Source organism: Lepus europaeus, chromosome 7 (genome assembly GCF_033115175.1).
Source record: "Lepus europaeus isolate LE1 chromosome 7, mLepTim1.pri, whole genome shotgun sequence".
NCBI classification, from domain to species: Eukaryota; Metazoa; Chordata; class Mammalia; order Lagomorpha; family Leporidae; genus Lepus; species Lepus europaeus.
Window position 1 is genome coordinate 6,816,480 of NC_084833.1, and position 21,147 is coordinate 6,837,626.

Genomic DNA, 21,147 nt, shown 5'->3' on the forward strand with positions numbered 1-21,147 from the left:
AGGTGTTGGAGAACAAGGTCTGGGAGTTCTTGGAGGGGATCCAGCTGCTTCCTCTGTCTGCAGGTTCCACACGCACCCGCAGATCCAACTGACCTCAAATCAAAAACACTTGCAAGAAATTTGCATCTGTACTGAACCGAGACAAGATTTTTTTTTGCCACCCTACATAAGGGTGCACCTGCAGCTGTTGTGACCTGTGGGGGGTCCTGGGATCCCCCCGTGGGTGACGAGGGACAGCTGTACCTCACCGTCAGTAGGTGCTCGCTAAGTGTTTATGGAAGGGATCCATTTTCCCGTTGCAAAGCACGTCCTGTCAAACGGTCCCACAAGACGCTTCGCCGTAAAGAGGTTTACGGTGACATGAGCTGGGAGGTGCCGAGTCCTGTCTCCCTCTCTTGGAGGTGCGTGTGTGTGTGTTAGGGTAGTGCAGGCTGGGCCAGGGGGCTGAGGAGACACAGCAGTGGCCCTCGTCGGCCGGAGGCCGGGTGTCCCCGAGGCCGGGCCACCCTGAGAAGCTGAGTCCCCGAACAGGGTTTCCCAAGGGGGACTGTCCTCAGCCCAGGTGTGGGGCAGGGCTCACAGGACCTAACGCTAAACCAGAGCTTTAACGAGGCACTAACCAGAGGCTAACAAGGGCTAAGCCAGGTCTTAAACCCCCAGCACCAGCAGCTGAAGGTCCGGGGGAGGAGGGGGCAACGTAGTCATCCCTCTGCCCTCCCCTCCCCCAACAACAACAAAAAACGCAACACCAAAACCAAAGCTAAATCTAAACTTAAACATAATAAATCTCTTTGCTAAAATCCAAACCAAAACAACAAACTCAGAGGGTTAAACCGACCCCCAGATCCACTGAAAACGAACGGAACCGCCAAGCCCCACGCAGGTGGGAATGCCGAGTGCCAAGCGAGACTGGAGCTGGAGCGGATTTTTATGGCTGTCAGCGAGCGAAGCGAGGTCCCTTTAACATTTTCCATTTCTGGCGGGCTCTGCTCTCCAGGGGCGGGCTCCAGGCGGTGGCTGGGCCTTGGCAGGGGAGGAGGGCCAGGGTTCAGAGGGCCTGGAGCCCCCCCACCCCGTTGGGGGCCACATCCTGTTCACCCTCCTCTCGCCTGCTTGCCTGCGCTCACCTGCCGGCCCCACCTTGGCCGGAGCAGCAGCCCCCTCTGTCTGCCTCTTTGTCTCCTCTGTCTGCTGCTCTCCGTGGCTCCATGCTCACTGGAGTGGGATGTTTGGGGAGGCAGAGGGCGAAGACGGGGGTGACATGAAGAGGAAGGAGGGGTGATGCTGGCCCTGGAGGGGGAGGGGCAAAGTGAAGAAGGCATGTGCAATCTGGGGGGGAAAGGGGGTGCCTGGGCTCCCTTTCCCAGCCCGTGTTGCCTTGGGGACCCCTGCCTGCCGGGGGCCCCACCTGGCTGGGCTAGGGGCCGTGGCTGACAAGGACTTTCCCTCTGGTTGTCTGCCCCTCCCTTGCCTTGCCCCTCCCCCAATACTTGCTGGTCTCCTCTTCCATCTGTTTCCCCCCTCGGCTTCCCTCCATTCTCCCCATCCCTTCCTGGTTGCCCCTCCCCACCTGCCCTCCCTGTCTGTCGCCCCGCCCCTTCCCCTCAGGCCGCCAGCTGACCATCTTCAACAGCCAGGCCGCCATCAAGATCGGGGGCCGGGACCAGGGCCGCCCCTTCCAGGGCCAGGTGTCTGGCCTCTACTACAATGGGCTCAAGGTGCTGGCGCTGGCCGCCGAGAGCGACCCCAATGTGCGGACCGAGGGTCACCTGCGCCTGGTGGGGGAGGGGCCGTCCGTGCTGCTCAGTGCGGAGACCACGGCCACCACCCTGCTGGCCGACATGGCCACCACCATCATGGAGACCACCACCACCATGGCCACCACCACCACGCGCCGGGGCCGCTCCCCCACGCTGAGGGACAGCACCACCCAGGTGAGGCCCCTCAGGCCAGTGGACAAGCGGTAGGGGTGGGGGCCGTGGCGCCCAGGGGTGGGTCCAAGCGGGTCCAAGGTCTGACGGGACCCTGGAGGCTGCTGGCCCCAACCTTGTTGTCACGGCGATGGTTTCAGTGAGGTGGGTGGGGTCACCCTTTGCTCTGGTAACCAGGGCTAGTGTGGGATCATTGCTAGGGTGGAGGGGAGTTTGGCGCCCCAGCTGGACCAGGGCAGACCACCCCGCCTAAGTAAGGGTGAGGGCAGAAGGGGCCCCCTGTGCCCCCGTCCCTGATCTTAGCCGCGCCCTGTGTCGTGTGGGCATCTAGAGGGTGTTGTCTGAGGTTGAAGCTGATCGATGCGGTCACCGGCGGGTGGCCAGGGGCAGCGTTCCGTGTTTGCTGGAGTCCCTGCGTGGGGAAGGCCCTGGCCTTCACGGCCTTCACGGTCCTCCCTGTGAGCTCGAGCTTGCACTGCTCTGGGGGCGCAGGGCCCTCCTCTGTGCCCGCGGGTCCGAGGAGGGGGTGTCGGTGCAGACAATTTCCTGTGCTTTACCCCCACCCCCACCCCCAGTGCTCAGGAGCTCCCTGGGTCAGGCCACGCCCAGGGAGTGAGTCTCCGCCGGGGTGGGGGAGGCCAGGAGAGCCAGGGCCCTTGTGTGGTCTGGGGTAGCCCAGGCCAGGCGCTGGTGGGTGATACCGCCAATGCCTACCTTAACCGCTGGCTCAGGGGGGCCCACACCTGCCACCCCTGGCCTTGCTTCGCCGCCCTGCGCCCACACTGCCTTCATCCCCATGCCCTTCCTCACTGCCTGTGGTCGTCAGGCCTATAGGCCTAATGGGACTGCAGCCCGCCCAGCGTGAGGGAGAGATCTGGGTGGCCACAAGATGTGTCCCCACCTTCAGCTTCTCCCTTTAGCCAAGGGGCGGCCCCTCCACCCTGTGCAGAGAGCCTGGAGCTGGGCCGCCGAGGCTCACCCATGTGAGAGAGATGAGCCCGTACCTCCTCCTCTCTGTCTTCACTCCCAAGAAGACGGGGTTGGAGTGCCTGGGGATCTGGCCCTGGGGTGCGGGGAGCCCCCAGAGCAAGGCCTGGGCCCCCCATGCCCAGTGCCCTCTAGGTTGTGGGGGCCCCCAGCCTCAGAGGAGGGAGATGGGCAGTTTGTCCAGGTGGAAGGGGCGCCCTGGGGTCACGGCTGGGGAGAAGCAGCCACGTGTTCACCAGAGGGGCAGGCCGGTCCTCCGGGCCCCTCCCTGCCCTGGGGCGGCGTCTGACGAGCAGGTGTGAAGAAAGGCAGGGGCGAGGCCTCATCTGCCCATCCTTGACCTCCGGACTGGCCCTGTCCTCCCCGCCCCACAGTCCCTCAGCCCCTTCCCCTGGACTGGACGTTCCCTTCTTGGGTCTCTGCCCTAACACCCCCTGCGCACCCCCTGCCCCTCACACTCACTCACCTTGGGAATTCTCTTTCTTAGCAATCAGGAGAGAAAACGCTGACAAAGTCGACTCCCGTTGTCATGGCAACAGCAGCCCTAATTATTGTGTGCAGCCCGGTCTCTGTCTCTCGGGGCTCTGGGAAGGGGGTTGGGAGAGAGGTGAGAGATGATGAGGTGGTGAAGGGGGAGCCAGGAGACCCCTCCACCCTCCACCCCTGCTGGCCCAAGGCATTCTGGGTCTCCTTGGTGGAATCCTGCAGCCAGGGTCCAAGGCCCGGCGTGCAGATCCCCTTGCCTCCCAGACACACGAAGCACGAATGTGCTTTCTCACTGGTCCTCAGGAGCTGCGGGGCCTGCAGGGCGGACGCTGCCAAGTGTCCCTTTGTGTGCAGGGAGATGGAGCTCCAAGGTCACCCAGCACGTGACGGGGGGCTGGGCTCGGAGCAGGGCTGCCGGCCTCAGCCCAGGGCGGGTACCCGTGCCTAACCCCAACCCTAGCCCTAACGCAGGTGGCCGTGGGTCTGCTGACCCACCTGGAACCCTGTCTTTCCCCACCCCCTCCTCACGCTCTCCAGAACACAGACGACCTCCTGGTGGCCTCGGCCGAGTGTCCGAGTGATGACGAGGACCTGGAGGAGTGCGAGCCCAGCACTGGTGAGTGCCTTTCCCCCCTCCCCCGCCCCGGGACCCACTGGACCCACTGCGACGCTGCTGGGAGGGGGGCGACTCCCCCTGTCACCTGGCCCAAGCCCCAGGGCCTATGCCAGGCCTTAGCTTTCCCTGACAGTCCCCTCTCCCACCCAAACTTCCCCACCCAGAGGTCCTGCCAGTGCCCTCTGGCGAGGTGCCTTTTGGTGCCCCACCCCTCAGAGGTAGAGAGGTCCTTAGCCTGGGGTCCTGGGGTTGACAACTACGGGGTGCTGGGAGAGAAAGGGGGAGACTTTTCCTTAGAAAGTTGAGTAGCTGCAGCTCCCATGAGTCCTTGGGTTGAGGATGGGGAACTACAACTCCCATCAGCTCTTGGGTCCAGAACTACAACTCCCATCAGTGCCCGAGGCTGGGTGCTCTCAGTCACAGTGGATCCTGGATCCTGAGCCCTCCTCATGTCCCAGGGAGGGGTCTGGTGCTCTGGTCTGAAGGGTTCCCAGGGTGGACACTTGCCGGCCTGCTGGCCCAAGCGCGCAGTAAGCGCACAGCAGCTCTGTGCCCAGCGATGTGCAGGGTTGTAGGTGCCTCCCGGGCCAGACTGGAAGTCTCCTGGGCCGCCTGGGGCCTGACTTAGATTCCGGTGGGGGAGCCTCTGCAGGAGGAGAGCAGGACTGGTGGGAGGGTCATGGGGGCTCCCTGGAGGCGTGGCTGTGGGGCTGGCTGCAATGGTGGGGGCTGGAGTGGAGCAGTGGATACCGGGTGCTGGGCTGCTCTTTGGGCAAGTTGGCAGAGCGGAGAGGAGCTGAGGGAGGGTGGGGCTGGCTGGGAGGCAGCGAGTGGGTGTGGCCAGATTTCTCCATGGGGAGCAGGGGCCTTGGTGGCTTCCAGAGGAGCCTGTGGGAGCAGAGAGGCTGCCCAGCTCTCTCTCGGCTTCCCAGAGCCTCCTCCGTGACTGCGCGGTGGTCACACCTGGGCTGCTGGTGTCATCGGGCTGGGGACTGGGCCAAGGCCGGGGAGGGGGTGAGGAGGTGGGCAGTGTGCCCTCCTCCTGTGAATCTAACCCGGGGGGCCTCAGCGCCAGAAGAGACAGTCAAACCAAGTGGAAGGAGTGTGGGTGGAGCGAGAAGGGAACAGGGCCTGTGTGCAGCCGTGGAGCCCTGGGGCAGGCAGAGGTTCAGATTCAAAGCCCAAGGGCAGCCCAGTTGCCCTCTGTGTCTCCCTGTGCCCAAGGGCGGGGGGGGGAGCCGCCAGCTGCTGGGCTGGGAAGTGCCCCCTCCCGGAGCCGGGCCTGTGCGCTCTGCTCCTCTGCCAGGAGCTACTCCTCTCATGATGCACACCCAACCTCACCGTTGCTCCGAGAGGCTCTGGGCCTCTGGCAGCATGGACGCCCAGCGCACAGGCCTGCACAAAGTGGCTGTGACGAATGGCTCACGAGAGCCCTGGGTGGGGACACGGGACAAGGGATGGTGAGGGTCGTGAGGAGGGGGCACTGCCAGGTCCTGCCGCCTGTGCCCCTGCCCATGCAGTCTGCAATGGCAGCTCTTGGTGGCAGAGGGCGTCTCTGTTCTCCCTGGGTCCTAAGAGGGCTGTCTCGGGCGGGATGGTCACCACACAGGGAGATGCAGTGCACACTGGGCCCCAGCCACACTCTGTCTCCTGAGGTTTCAGCCTCCCAGCCATGGCTCAGGGTCTGCTCAGGGCCCTGGGTGGGACACTGAGTATGTGTGCTGGCAGCATGTGTTGGGGTGGGAGGGTAAGAAGCAGCTGCCCCCTAGTCGGAGCTCTGTGAGTTCACCGACGTCTGGGTCTTCCCCCTGGGAGAGGAGTGCCAACATGAGGTGGGGGCAGGGAAAGACAGGAGCTGCCAGGGTAGGGCTTGGGGCCAGCCCGACACCCTGCTTGGAGAGCGAGATCTAGAGGAGGGGCGGAGTGCCCACGGGAGCCCCGGGCGCAGGCGGTCAGCACCTGTGGGCTCCCCGGGCCCGGGCACGCGTGTGTGCACTTCCACACCCAGGCCACTCTGCCGTACCGGAAGTTGTATCTCACCCTGAGGGAGGCCAGCAAGGACCAGGGCGACTCCAGGGCCCCCCAGGCTGGTGTAGACCGTGCTGTGCCCCCCAGCGCCTCCCTCTGAGACCCAGGGCAAGGAGGCTTCTCTCTCGTGGAGAGCCAGGCTCCCCCTTGGCTCCAAGGTCAGCATTAGAGGTGGGGGCAGCTTGGCTGGCGACAGCGGCTGCCCAGCGCCTATCTCAGTGTGTCTGCAGCCCTTCCAGCTTCCGGCTCCTCACTTCCGGTCTAGGTGGGGGGCCTGGGATGCTCTGTGCACCTTTCTACCCTTTCACCTCACCTGGGCACCCCAAAAGCCCCAAGCTCCTCGCCTCCCCCGTGGATCATCCAGTGTGGTTGTTTCACCTGAGGCTGGCAACCCAGCCAAAGAAGGGTCTTGCTTACATCCTCTGTGTGGGAGTACCTTCCAGGGGACACACATGTGCTGTGGGGCGCCCTGTTGTCCCAGCTGCCTGACCCGCACTGCATTCTGGGCCGGCCTTTGCACCCCAGGAGATCCATAGGAAGAGCTCACACCACAGGTTAGACACACAGAGATGCACGCCCATGCACTGACCAGCAAGCTTCCTCATGCACACCTCTGCTCCCCCACGCCACTCACACCCGGTCAGAGTCTCCTGTGTGCCCAGGTCCCTGGCAGTCCATACACGACCCCTGCTTGTTGAGACCACGGAAGTACAGAGCTCCGCTCACAAAGGCAGGCGCGGGTGTCCCGAGCCGTGCAGTCCTGCGTGTGTGTTCCCAGAGCTCCAGAAACACCCACAGAGGTACCCAGACTCGCTGGTGCTCACGGCCGAGTCCCCGGGGGCTCACACTTGCACATGTGCTCAGCGAACAAAGGTGCACACTGAGGTGCCGTGTGTCTTTTTTTAAAAGATTTCTTTATTATTATTTGAAAGTCAGAGTTACACAGAGAGAGAGAGAGAGAGAGAGAGAGAGGTCTTCCATCTGCTGGTTCACTCCCCAATTGGCTGCAACAACCAGAGCTGTGCCGATCCGAAGCCAGGAGCCAGGAGCTTCTTCTGGGTCTCCCACGTCGGTGCAGGGGCCTAAAGACTTGGGCCATCTTCCACTGCTATCCCAGGCCACAGCAGAGAGCTGGATCAGAAGTGGAGCACCCAGGTCTCGAACCGGCACCCATATGGGATGCCAGCGCTTCAGGCCAGGGCGTTAACCCGCTGCACCACAGCGCTGGCCCTGCCATGTATCTTAAACCTGCCAAGGCTTTTGCTTTGCTCAGAGCTATGTATATATCACACTCAGACCCCCGAGGCACCCTCACACACGCCACATGTCCAGAAGCACACACGTGTCCTCAGACCTGTATGTACATGTCATATGGTCCGATCGATCTAAGCATGCTGAGGCCCATGCTTTGTGACATGTCTGCAGACTCCCGACCACACGCCTGTGCCCAGCCCCGTGTTCATGTATGCAGTCCACAGAGTGTTACACACATGTTCAGACTTCCAGCTACCCACATATAGCTCAGAACCATAGAGACCCGTGTGCAGGTTCAGATGAGGCCTGTGCACATGCTGCCCGGATCCATCCAGCTGTGCACACACGTGTACGTCCATGCCCAGGTGCACAGAGGTGTATGTGTGTTACTGTGCTGCGCACGCCCTCTCAGCAGGTGCACCCATACAGCTGCCGAGGGGCGGTGCCCTGTGCACGAGGCTCACAGGTGAATTGGGAGCACTCAGGTGCAGGCCGTGTTCCCGGCCCCCAGGGTCCGCACACTGCACGCAGGCCTGAACCATCCGCTCTGTTCCCGTGAAAGGAGACCCTCGGGGGCTCGTACTTCCATGCATACTCGTGCTCAGATGTGTGGTGAGCCCCCCAGGCGGTGGGCACCCCGGCGCACACTCATTGTGCACACATACGTGTTGCTTCATGCGTACAGAAGCCTGCACACGTACAAAGGCCTCTGCCTGTAGAAGTGCAAGTACATGTGTTCAGGCCACAGAGGTACACGCAGTACCCGTGCGCACACACGCACAAGCCTGCTTTGGTCCACATCCGTGCTCTCAGCGACAGGTGATAGGTGATGTCCTCAGACCCCCAGGGCGCACACACATGTACGGTGCACACAGCTCTTCCCAGCCCTCCCCACGCACAGATGCTCAGGTTCACAAAGCTCACGTGTGCACAGGCCCAGAGAAGCAGCCACGGGCCCTGGCCCTGTGTGTGCCTCACCGGAAGCGAGGCCCAGCTCGCCGGCTGGGCCGCACAGGGCGCGGAAGCACAGATGAGCTCCGACCCGCAGCCGCTCTCGTGGTACCGCTCGCTGCTGTACAAACCCCGCGCCATCTGTGCTGTGACGCACAGCCGCGCGCTTCTCGCTCTTGGGCGGCAGGAACGGGCGCTCCTGGTGGACAGGCGGCTCTCCTGCAGGCGGTGACTCAGGGCCTGGTCCCCTTGCACCATGTGCGCCTGCCCCAGTGGTGGTGGGGGCAGGCTGAGCGTGGTCACGAGGGCGAGGCTGCTATGGGCTGGGAGGCAGGTGCTCCTCCACCAGGAGGGCCGCTGCTGTGCCTGTCAGTGCCCTGAGGAGGAAGCAGACAGACTTGGGGACCAGTTAGTGCCAGTCTGGCTTTCTGGTCACTAAGGATCTGTTTCACTCCTCCTCCCAACCCCAGGCTCACTCACGCCACCCCAAGAGACAACCCAGCTAGAACCTTCGTCTCCCAGGGGGTGGCGGCCACTCCACTGCAGCCAGGCTGTGGTGGCAGGGTGGTGACAACCCCTGCGGTGACGCCTCCCGCTAGAAACAGGGCAGGGTGGGTGATGCGCACAGCTCCTCATTTCTAGAGCTGAGAAGATTCGCAGATGCACACGGCTCCTGTGCACGCAGGCAGACAGGCACTGCGTTCTCCCCGAATTCAGGCAGGCTTGTTCCCAAAACCCCGCTGCTGCCCTCTGGGAGGTCATTCCCAACCCTTGTCCTCCATGGCCACCTGTGGAGAGGGCACTGGGGGATACGGCCGCCTTGGGGGGCACCGTGGCATTGTCACCCTACTCCTGAGGGTCCAGAGATAGCCCAGGGCTCAAGCAGCCACAGGAGCCACAGCGAGTTCTTCCGCACACGTCTCGAGCCCACTGCCAATACCCTTTCTCTTCACACGGTGGTGACTGGCTTGAGGACATTGGAAACAGTGGACGGCAGGCCACACGCTACAGCTGAGCGTTGCGCGTGGCTGAGTCCGTGTGCAGGCGAGAACTTTGCCGACCACTGTCCCTCAAAGCCTCTTGGAGCCGTCTCTCTCTCTCACGGTTTGGGGTTTGGAAGTGGTGGCTTTTCTGACCTTTGCAGGAGCCACACGTCTAGTCTGTGTCTGCTCCCTGGAGTTTTGCTCGTAAGCCAGACATTTCTTGCCTGCCCCTTTCTTTAAACGTGTCGCCAGAGCAGGAAGTAGAAGCCGGCATGGTCACTGCTGCCCTGTAGGTCACCACGCGCGGTGCGTGCCATCTCCTCACTGTGACACGTGGGCCTCCGTCTTGCTGGGCTCCTTGGATCGTCACGGGAGTGCACGGGTTTGGTTGTCACGACACCCATTTCAGGGGCCAGGGTCTCTATCAGTTAAGGTGACATTCGCTTTGTAACAGACAAGCCCCGATTCTCAGTGGTTGAGCCAAGAGAAGTTTCTCACGAGGTGCTTCCGGCCCGGGTGCTGTACCCCAGTGGGTGCTGTAGGACCCCGCTGCTTCCACTGGGGCTCCTCCATCTACAGTCATGGTTTCCAAGGAAGAACGGCATGGAGGGCGGCACGCGGGGAGCTGCTGGAGCTGTGCCCTCGCTCAGTCCACCGCCACACTAGCTGCAAGGGATGCTGGGACAGGTACTCTAGCCGCCCAGGAGGAGAGAAGGGCATTGCATTAGTCTGTTTTTCATTGCTACAACAAAATAACTGAGGCAGGCTGCTTTATACAGAAAAAAAAAAAAGGTTTACCTGGCCCACAGTTTTGAAGGGTGAAATTGCAAACAGGAAAGCACAGGCTCTCGCGGGCGTCCCCCCGGCTGTGTCACTCGACAGTGGGAGGCTTGCTCTCTGGCCAGGTCCCAAGGTGGCACCCTGCACCTCATGGAAGGAGACAGGAGCACGCGCGTAGCTGTGTCTCTCCCTCCGCTTGCGAGGCCACCAGGATTCAGGGCTCCTCTCATCCGACTGTCACCGCTCCCCAAGGGCTCTACCACGAGCACCGTGAGCAGGTGAAACGCCCGCTCAGCTGCAGCTTCACAGCGGTGTCAAAACTCAACACACCGGCCGGCGCCGCGGCTCACTAGGCTAATCCTCCACCTGCGGCGCCGGCACACCGGGTTCTAGTCCCGGTTGGGGCGCCCGTTCTGTCCCGGTTGCCCCTCTTCCAGGCCAGCTCTCTGCTGTGGCCCGGGAAGGCAGTGGAGGATGGCCCAAGTGCTTGGGCCCTGCACCCCATGGGAGACCAGGAGAAGCACCTGGCCCCTGGCTTCGGGTTGGGTCGGCGCAGCACTGTGGCGGCCATTTGGGGGGTGAACCAACGGAAGGAAGACCTTTCTCTCAGTCTCTCTCTCTCTCACTGTCTAACTCTGCCTGTCAAAAACAAAACAAAACAAAAACAAAAACAAAAACAAAAAAACTCAACGCATCGAGCCCTGCACAGCCACACGGGTGCAGTGCACGCACTCGCGAGTTCTCCAGCCCACGAACACGTTCACAAGTGCACGCGGCGCTCAGACCCAGGCTCATGGGCTGCAGTGCCCACAAGGCCAGAGGTCCGCCCACACGCACCTGTGTGTTCGGACGTAAGGCACACATGCTCAGCTCTGTCAGGTCTCGCGCACACACACATACACACGCACACATGTGCTTTAGGGACCTGTGCCCGGGTGCACAGACACAGACCCTCAGGGCGTGCGTGGGCGCGCCTGTGTGCTCATCCGGTGTCCCTCCTTGTGTCCAGCCTGGCCACTGTCCTGTGCTGGTGTTTCGGGGTGGGTGGGGCATCGTCCACGGTGGTACAGGTTGTCTTCCGCTCAACAGGTGAGTCAGGGCTGGGCTCCAGCCAGCCCTCTGCCCACCCAGGGCCGTGTCCACCAGGAGAGAACAGCTCTATGCAGTGTGTACGGAGGTGCTGCACCTGCTGGCTGTCTCCATGACGAGGGGTTGCCTTTCTCTGCCACATGTCCAGTAGGCCTGTCGCCGTCTGTCCCTGCCAGCCTGGACGGGCCGCCAGGGCTGGTAGACGGAGTCTCCACAGCATGTCAGCCATGTCCTAGACGACACCGTGGGGGCAGCATATCTTGCTTGGGTGGGAATGGGGTTCATGGGTAATTTCCAATCAGGGGACTTCTGGGCCCCGAAGGCAGAATGGGCTCATCTCCTCAGTATCCCCAAAGGAAAGCTGACGGGGAGGGGTGCCTGGAGGGGCTGGCGCCTCGGTCAGAATGGAATTTTCTGGCAACTGGGACTGGCATGCATGGCAGGCCCCTCTCTCAAGAAGCAGAGGAGTGAGGGGCGGGTGGCCCCGTGATGAGCGTGCACCTGCGAGTATTTTCCCAGTGCTGCAGCTGCCCGGCGTGGGGGAGAGGTCGGAGGCTGCCTGGGGTCTTACCAGACTCCGATGACTCCTAAGGGCACCATCCCGGTTCGCACCCTTGGTGTAGACTCCCAGGGTATGACCCAGGGAAGCCCCGCACCCTACGTTGCCTGTTACGTGACTGCCTAGAGCCCAGGCCGTGTTGAGTGAGCATGGGGGAAGGAAGGGTGCCTGTGGGTTGTTGTGGGTTCTCCATAGCCTGTTAGCTGGTGGAGAGAGGGAGTGGGTCCAGGACCCGGGGAAGAAGTGGTGTGGGCGCCAGGAGCCGCCAGAAGGGTCACCGAGCTAGAGTAAAGGCGGTGTAGGGGATGTGGGGGAGGGCAGGGGCCCTCAGAGACGTGCTGCCAAAGCTTTGGGCAGCCAGAGGTCCAGAGAGCCCAGGGGGAGCTGGGGCTGTAAGAACAACCCAGATATGGGGGCCTGGGAGAGCTCAGGTGCCAGGGGCAGCGGCACGAGGGGAACCCGGGAGCCCGTGTGTACCAAGGACCGGCGAGTTGGGGGCAGATGGTTGTGGAGGCTCGGGCTGGGCAGGGCTTGTCTGTGGCTGGAGGCCCGGAGCGCGCACATGCGCTTGCCCAGCTGGGTGTGAGCAGGTGGCACGGAGCTGCTCAGCCCCTCCAGAGCAGGCTGCGCCCCCAGCAAGGGCCTCCGGTCGGCTCCCAGGCCGGGGCTTGGCACTCGGCTGCTGGCCTGCCCCGGGCAGCTGGCGGAAGCCTTGACCCTGCAGGTTTCAGGAGCAAACGTGACCCAGCCTAATGCGGAAGATGGGATGGCGGGGGTGGCTCCTAGGATGCTGGGGGGTCGGGTTCAGCATTCAGTTGCTCTGCCTCTTGAGGGGTTCCCACCCCTGCCCAGATTCTAGCCTTCCCTTGGCAAAGTTTGACAGCGAGCAGGGGGCTGGGCCGAGCAGGGGGCTGGGTCGATCAGGGGCCTGGGCCCACCCCGGGTGCTTCGGAGATGGACAGATGGGGCTTGGGTCATTGGGCCTTTCCTGGCAGTGAGTCCAGGACAGGATAGGGGTGTGGTGCCCGGAGGCCTGCTTGGAAGAGGAGGTGTTTGGCTGGACTCGAGAGCATGAGTGGACTAGCAGCAGGGAAAGGTGTATAATAGGTCAAGGCCAGGGAGAGGGCCAGTGGTGGGGACTTCCCAGGGGACAAGCAGGTGGAGCCCTGCGTGTCGGGGCCCAGGGTGACGCCATTTGAGGGACAGCCAGCCCCTCTCTGAGGGCTGACAGCTGCTGGCCCCTTCCCCAGGGACCAGAGGGCGGAAACATCCTTTGCCGGGCCCGCCTGCGAGGACGGATGGCCCACGGGAGCCGGGCTTGGCCTCGCCTTGGGCCGGGAGCCCAATACACCTGCTTGGTAGACGAGCAGTCTGAGGCCCGGGGGTTGGAAGGAACCTGAGTCACACAGAGTTCAGTGGCAAAGCAGGGCTGTGGCCTTCTGGGTTAGCGTCCACGCCGTGAGGCAGGCGGCCCTGGAGGCCTGGGGGATGAGCCAGACTGTCCCCAGCTCCGCGTGAGACCCGACCCTTCCCTGGCCTCCCAGGGACACCTGGCGAGCTGGGGCAGTGTCAGCGTCTCCGTCCCCGAGGAGGCAGGGTGGGCCAGTCCCAGCCTCACAAAATACGCTTCTCTGGGCTCCGCTCCGTGGTCACTTGTGGCCTAGCCTGGGGGAGGCCGGTGAGCCCCTGCCCGGGGCCGGGGTGGGGGGAGGTTCAGCAAAGCGGCAAGGGCCCACTGGCCTGGCGAGGACGGCGCTGCCGCACGGGAGGGACACGGATCTGAGGACCAGCGGAGGGGTCTGCCGGCTGAGGGCCCAGGGCTGTGGGTGGGGGGGGTCTGACGGCTGAGGGCCCAGGGCTGTGGGTGGGGGGAGCAGAGGCACCGGGGTGTGGAGGCGCAGCAGGGGGCTGTGCTGGGGCAGGCGGCACTGGAGGCCGAGGTTGAATATGGGCAGAGGGGCTGGTGGTGGTGCTTGTGGGCGTGGTCTGTGAAGTCCACACGCTGTAGAGACCAGGGAGAGGCTCTCAGGTGTGGGCGGGGCTTAGGCTGTGCGGGAAGCGGGGGCCAAAGAGCACACCTCCAGTCCCCACCAGACCCAGAGGTCCCCTGAAGACCAGTGAGCTCTCCCACCAGCCACCTGGGGCCCAATGCCAGCTCCCTTTCACCCGGGCCAGCACTTTGGCTAGGGAGGAAGCCCAGGAGGCTGATGGGAGTTTCGATCCAGGCCCCTCCAAAGGCTACCTGGGAGTTGTAGTTCTCACCCTTTGAGGGCTGATGGGAATTGTAGTTTCTGTCCAGGGACCCCAGTTATCAGCCCTAGAGAGGGGGAGACCTACCCTCCCCCACAAGGCCCTCCCCACCGGTTCCCCTGGGCCCTGTTTGAGCAACTTTACCCTCCCAGGTGGCTGTGTATGTATTTTCTTTTCTTTTTTTGCTTTCTTCTTTCCGTTGTTTTATTATTGTTTTAACAACAATAAGAGGGCCAGAGGGGTCAAGCCCTGGCCAGGTCCTCGCGGCCCATGGGGGTTCTGGGGAGGGGGAGGTGGGAGTCAGTGGGGGTCAGCGGTGGAGGGTGAAGGAAGAGGAAGTTGGGGAGTTAGGCTGAGCTCAGGAACCAAGTGGCCCTGCCCACCTCCCTCCCTCACCCCCCCTCCCCACCTCCCTGCCTCTACACTGGCCTCCCAGAATCCCTTGCAGCAGGCCTTGTTCCAGCGTGCTGACCCCTTCCCTCGCACCCTCAACATCGGCCCTCTGGGGGGCAACAGCCCGTTGGCCTCCAAGACCCTCCACGGGCAGCCCCTCCGCAGCCCGGGTGCTCCCCTAGCAGTTCCGGCCCGGCTGCCTGTCCCCGGCCCCTCCCTGCCCGACCCGCTGACACCCAGTGGTGGTAAGAGACCTCGGCCCAGCCTGCAGCGCGAGGCCAGCTCTGTGTCTGACCAGGGGGAGAGGGAGGAGAGAGCGTCCAGCAGGAGCGGATGTCCAGAGAGAAGAGCGAGGGAGGGAGATGCCAAACAGACAGGAAACGGTGTACGGAAAAGTTGTTTTTTCTTATTTTTTCCCGGGAGAACCCGCTTACACAGCTCTGTTTGTAATTTTTTTCTTCATGCTAAAATCACACGGCCTATTTGTTGATGTAAGTTGCCTGACTCCGTGGTATGCTATCTTCTTTTTTAAAAAAAAAAGCAAAAGCAAAAAAAAAAAAAAAGCAAAAAAAGAGAAAAATCTAGAAAAAAAAAGCCCTAAAAGTTGTTGTTGTTAGGTTGTTTAAATGCTGCTGTTGTATCTGTTTTTAAGCCTTTAAGCCGTAGAGTTTTTTTTTTTTCTGTTTCTTTTCAATTTCCTTTCCTTTTTGTTCCTTTTGGTTTTCTTAAGACAAACGAACCAAAAAAAAAAAAAAATGAGAAAAAAGAAAAAATCAGTAAAGCAGAAGCCAGGGAGCCGCCGAGCGCGGGCGTGGGCGCCCAGGGCACCCGAGCCGCCGCCCCGCCGCGGACGGCGCTGGGCTCGGGGCGGGCGGGGGGCGCGGGCTGCGGAGGTGGGGGCCGGCGCCCGCGCCGCGGCCCGCGCTGACGCCCCCTCCTCTCTCTTCTCTCTCTCTTCTAGGAGGGGAGTTAATTTTGCCCATTATCACGGAGGACTCCCTAGACCCCCCTCCCGTGGCCACCCGCTCCCCCTTCGTGCCCCCGCCCCCCACCTTCTACCCGTTCCTCCCGGGCGTGGGCGCCACGCAGGACACCCTGCCCCCGCCCGCGGCGCGCCGCCCGCCCGCCGGGGGCCCCTGCCAGGCCGAGCGGGACGACAGCGACTGCGAGGAGCCCATCGAGGCCTCGGGCTTCGCCTCCGGGGAGGTCTTTGACTCCAGCCTCCCCCCCACGGACGACGAGGACTTTTACACCACCTTCCCCCTGGTCACGGACCGCACCACCCTGCTGTCCCCCCGCAAACCCGCCCCCCGGCCCAACCTCAGGACAGACGGGGCCACGGGCGCCCCCGGGGTGCTGCTGGCGCCCTCCGCGCCGGCCCCCAACCTGCCGGCCGGCAAGATGAACCACCGAGACCCGCTGCAGCCCCTGCTGGAGAACCCGCCCCCGGGGCCCGGGGCCCCCACCGCCTTCGAGCCGCGCCGGCCCCCTCCCCCGCGGCCCGGCGCGACCTCAGCCCCTGGCCTCCCCCGTCTGCCCACAGCCAGCCCCACGGGGCCCGGGGAGCGCGGCCCGCCGGGCGCCGTGGAGGTGATCCGGGAGTCCAGCAGCACCACGGGCATGGTGGTGGGCATCGTGGCGGCCGCGGCGCTGTGCATCCTCATCCTGCTCTACGCCATGTACAAGTACCGCAACCGCGACGAGGGCTCCTACCAGGTGGACCAGAGCAGGAACTACATCAGCAACTCGGCGCAGAGCAACGGCGCCGTGGTCAAGGAGAAGGCGCCGGCCGCGCCCAAGACGCCCAGCAAGACCAAGAAGAACAAAGACAAGGAGTACTACGTCTGAGCGCACCTGCCGCCCGGGCCCGGGGTGCGGCCTCCCCGGCCCGGCCTGCGGACCCTCGCCCTGGCTGCCTCAGGCCTCTCTCCTGGAGAGGAAACGCAAAAAAGAAAAAAAGAAAAAAAAAAGGGAAAGGAAACCCCCTCCCGCGCCGGCCCCCTCCCGCTGTGCACCGCGGCCCTGCTCGCGGCCCTGGGCTGATTTATTTTTTTAAGGGGTGAAATTTTATTTGGGTGGGGTTGGGCGGGAAGGCCTGGGGTTTTGTATCGCGTCCGCTCCTCCCGTTCAGTTTCTCCATTTCTCTTCTTCCTCCCTCGGTCCCCACCGCCTAACCTAGTTTTTTGTTTTTTGTTTTTTTTTTTTGGGGGGGGGGGTGTATCTGGTTTCTCCCTTTGCTCCCTTTGGGTTTCCAGAGTCGATGGGAGAAGGGCGGGAGGGCGGCACCTTGGGCAGGCAGTGGGGTCGCTCCAGGGCGCCGGGGGAGGCGCTGGCCTGGGGCCCCCCTCGAGCCCCGTGTGCCCCAGCATTGGTGGGGAGCCGCTGGAGGGGCAGGGTGGGGGCGGGGGGAGGGAGAGGCAAATACAGATATTTATTGCAGATACTCTAGAGCCAGGGGCAGCGGCCGGGCACCTGCTGGGCGCGGGCACTAGGAGGGGCGGGAGCGAGGCGGGGGCTTCGAACTGCTGGGCTCAGCCCTCGCCCTCGGGCTCCCTGCTCCCCCACATTTTTTTTTCTCTTTGTTAACAAATGTGTCTGAGTCTTGGCAAACACCCCAACCCCGGAAATGTGTGGGAAAAAGAAAACAAAAACTTTCCAAATTCTAACAGTCCCGTGCGGTTTGTTCGGGCGGATGCCGTGGGACACTGGTCCTCCTTGGCTTTGGGCTCAGGTGGGGGCCCAGACGGAGGCTCACGGGGGCTGGCGAGACCCCCTGGCGCCCAGACTTTTGGGATGAGCACGGCTTTGGGCTGCAGGGGCAGCCTGGCTGGTGGCTCGCTGGTGACCCCAGGGGCCTTGTCTGCTCCTTGGTGGCTGAAGAGCACCCCGCCCCCTCCCCGGGCCTGCGGGTACCGGGCCCTGACACCAGGTGGATTGGACCTGGGCTCTAGAACCTGAGCGGCTAGCCCACGGCTGAGTCCAGACGGCCTCCGGCTTTGTCCAGCGCCGTCTCAGGGCCCAGGACCCCGCCCTCCAAGTCCACCCTGGTTGAGCAGGGCTGGGACTGCAGGCGGAAGCACCCCAGGGTTGACTGCTTTGTGGGGGCCCTGCCAGGCCCTTGGCCCCCAGGGTTAAGAGATGGTTTGGATTTGCTAAGGCTTTCGCCGCAGCGAGGAAGAGGCTCAGGAGAAGCGGCCGTCGGGGACCCTGGTGCACGTCCTCGGGAGGGCGGGATGGAGGGTGGGCCTGGACCGGGAATGGCAGTTGGGGGGCGTCACTCGCTAGAGACGCTCAGTCGCACTTCTGTCACCGGGGGCCTCTTCCCTGGTCCTGAACTTCTGTGCCTGCCTGCTGCCCCCCACCCCCACCCCGGCTGGCCCCACCCTTGGCTGCCCTGCTCCTTCCGGGCCAGGTGGCTCCAGCCGAGCCTGGTGCGGGTTTAGGCTGGGACGCCGAGCTGGCACCGGAGCCCCTGCTCCATCAGGGGACGGTCTCCTGGTGGCAGCGCAGGCACTAACCTGAGCCGCCGCCCCCCTCCCCTGCTTCCCTCCATCCTGGAGGAAGCTTTTGTCTCCCCCCACCCCTCCCCACGGCGCTCCCTAGGATGTCTCGAGGGTCCTCCCCACAGAGTCCCATCCAGTGTGGGCTCCCATGGACTTGACCTCACCTCACCCCGGGCTCAGCCCTACTTGTCCCTGCGCCATGGGGAGGTCAGCTCCGACCTGTGGGGGTCCAGGAAGGGCCCTGAGATGGGGCAGCCCGGCCTGTCCGTGCTCACGGCGGCCTCAGCCTGGGCTCCTCTCGCTCTCTCTGCCTGAGGGACGGTGGGGGTGGGGGTTCCCTTCCCCCTCTTCCCCCATCACCACTAACCAGAAAAAACAAACCAACCTGCTGGTTCACCCCCAAACAGCCACTACAGCTGGGGCTGGGCCAAGCGGAAGCCAGCTCCAGGAATTCCATCCGGGTCTCCCATGTGGGTGCAGGGGCCGAAGCACTTGGGCCGTCCTCCACTGCATTCCCAGGTGCACCAGCAGGGAGCTGGATGGGAAGTGGAGCAGCCGGGACTTGAACCAGTGCCCACAGGGGACACCAGCGTAACACAGGTGGCCTAGCCTGCTGTGCCACAACATCGACCCCTGACTTTTTTTAATGGTTTATTTTATTTATTTGAAAGATAGAGTTAGAGAGGTAGAGGCACGCAGAGAGAGGTGTCTTCCGTCCTCTGGTTCATTCCACAAATGGCCACAGCTGCCGGAGCTGAGCTGATCCGAAGCCAGGAGCTGGGAGCTTCCTACAGGTCTCCCACGTGGGTGCAGGGCCCCAAGGACTTGGGCCATCTTCTGCTGCTTTCCCAGGAGCATTAGCAGGGAGCTGGGTCAGAAGTGGAGCAGCCAGGACTTGAACCGGTGCCCATATGGGATGCTGGGCACTGCAGGCTGGGGCTTTAACCTGCTGTGCCACGGCGCCGACACTGGCCCCTGAAATTTTTTGTAACTAATTTTATTTGAAAAGCTGAGAGAGGAGAGAAGAGAGATCTCCCAATCCAGTTACACCCCAGACGCCACAGCAGCAGGCGCTGAGCCAGGCTGAAGCCAGGAGCCGGGGTCTCCGGCCAGGTCTCACGTGGGGGCCGGGCCCAGCTGTCTGGGCTGCTACCTCTGCCTCCCAAGGTGTGCATTAGCAGGAAGCTGGAGCGTGGAATCGGGATTCGAACCCAGGCACGCTAACAGGGATGTGGGTGTCCCAAGTGGCGGCTTAACCGCTAGCCCAAATGCCTGCCTCGGCCTGTGCCTTTGGTGTTGAACTTGGTGTGTGTGCCGGAGCTGGGCTTCTTAGGGCCTGGCTGGCCTGGCAGTGACCTCAGGAGAGCCCCAGACAGTGTCTGGGGGTGGCTGAAGTCCCAGGTACCCTGGCTCCTTGACGGGTGGTCTTCACGGGGCGGTTAGGAGGTTCCCCCTCAGGGAACCAAGGACAGGGGCTTTGGGAAGCGCTGTGGCGGAGCGGATAAAGCCACTGCCTGCAGTGCTGGCACTGGTTCAAGTCCCAGCTGCTCCTCTTCTTCTTCTTCTTCTTTTTTTTAATTAAAAAAAAAAAATTTTTTTTTTTGACAGGCAGAGTTAGACAGTGAGAGAGAGAGACAGAGAGAAAGGTCTTCCTTCCATTGGTTCACCCTCCAATGGCCGCCGCGGCTGGCATGCTGCACTGATCCAAAGGCAGGTGCCAGGTGCTTCTCCTGGTCTCCCATGCGGGTGCAGGGGCCCAAGGACTTGGGCCATCCTCCACTGCCTTCCTGGGCCACAGCAGAGAGCTGGCCTGGAAGAGGGGCAACCGGGACAGAATCCGGCGCCCCGACCGGGACCAGGACCCGGTGTGCCGGCGCCACAAGGCAGAGGATTAGCCTAGTGAGCCCTGGCACCGGCCAGAAAGGTCTTTCTTCCGTTGGTTCACCCCCCAAATGGCCGCTACGGCCGGAGCTGTGCCGATCCAAAGCCAGGAGCCAGGTGCTTCTCCTGGTCTCCCATGCGGGTGCAGGGCCCAAGCACTTGGGCCATCCTCCACTGCCTTCCCGGGCCACAGCAGAGAGCTGGACTGGAAGAGGAGCAACTGGGACTAGAACCTGGCACCCATATGGGATGCTGGTGCCACAGGTGGAGGATTAACCAAGTGAGCCACGGCGCGATCCCCTGCTCCTCTTCCAATCCCACTCTCTCTGCTGTGGCCTGGGATAGCAGTAGAAGATGGCCCAAGTGCTTGGGTCCCCGCACTCACGTGGGAGATCCAGACGAGGCTCCTGGCTCCTGGCTTCGGATTGGCTCAGTTCCAGCCATTATGGCCATTTGGGGAGTGAACCAGCAGATAGAAGACCTTTCTGTCTGTAACTCTGCCTCTCCAATAAATAAATCTTAAAAACAAAACAAAAAACCGGGGCGGTGCTGTGGCACAGCGGGTTAAAGCCCCAGCCTGAAGCGCCGGCATCCCATATGGACGCTGGTTTGAGACCCGGCTGCTCCACTTCTGACCCAGCTCTCTGCTGTGGCCTGGGAAAGCAGCAGAAGATGGTCCCAGTGCTTGGGCCCCTGCACCTGCGTGGGAGACTTTGAAGAAGCTCCTGGCTCCTGGCTTCGGATCGGTGTAGCTCCAGCCATTGCGGCCATCTGGGGAGTGAACCAGCAGATGGAAGACCTCTCTCTTTGTCTATACCTCTCTCTGTAACTCTGTCTTTCAAATAAATAAAATAAATCTTAAAAAAAAAAAAAACCGCAATTTTCACCATTGGAGAGAAAAATAATTTAAAAAGTGACTGATGCCCTGTGACCTTAAAGACCCAGCCTGGTCTCGTGGGGCTCCGGGCGGGGGGCACCGGCCCTCCCGGCAGGTCGTCCTGGGTGAGCTGCCGGCCGGCCTGGCTGGCAGCAGTGGGAGGGACAGAGTCTTTTCCCGCTCTTCCTCTGCCCCCCCAGCCTGACGCCTCCACCTCCACGTGGGTGAGACTGCCAGGGTGGCCATGGCCCTTCCTCCCACCCTGGGCCCCTCGGCTCTGGGCGCACTGTGGTGGGCGTTGAGAGGGTGTGTCCCCGTGAAGACCCCGCCCCCAGCGCCCAGGTCCTGGCCTGTGCCTGGATGGTGATGTGCGCGGCCAGCTGATGGGCCCTGGGGCCTGCAAAGACTCAGGCAGGGCCTGGGGGGGGGGGCAGGGGACAGCGCTGACCCCCTCGGCCCCGAGGATGTGAGCACGGGGCGGAGCACGGCTGGGGCTCGGCTGGGCGGCGGGCAGATGGCCGCGGGACAGGGCCAGGCAGAGGCCCAGCGGCTGCAGCTGAGGAAATCGGGCCAGGGAAG

General features: G+C 62.8%; 1 protein-coding gene across 13 annotated transcripts in view; it reads left to right on the forward strand.

Annotated features, from left to right (window-relative positions):
- Positions 1 to 16,155, forward strand: part of NRXN2 (neurexin 2) — a 100,856-nt gene extending 84,701 nt beyond the window's left edge. For 7 of the 13 annotated variants that reach the window (XM_062197781.1, XM_062197783.1, XM_062197786.1 and 4 more), the window contains 3 exons: positions 1,609 to 1,934; positions 3,942 to 4,020; positions 15,851 to 16,155. In XM_062197781.1, the coding sequence (XP_062053765.1) occupies positions 1,609 to 1,934; positions 3,942 to 4,020; positions 15,851 to 16,155 (710 nt within the window). Of the gene's footprint in view, positions 1 to 1,608; positions 1,935 to 3,941; positions 4,025 to 5,497; positions 5,511 to 11,905; positions 11,911 to 15,268 lie in introns of all 13 variants that reach the window. The other 6 variants (XM_062197779.1, XM_062197780.1, XM_062197787.1 and 3 more) reach the window with 3 other exon arrangements.
- Positions 16,156 to 21,147: the final 4,992 nt, after the last annotated feature.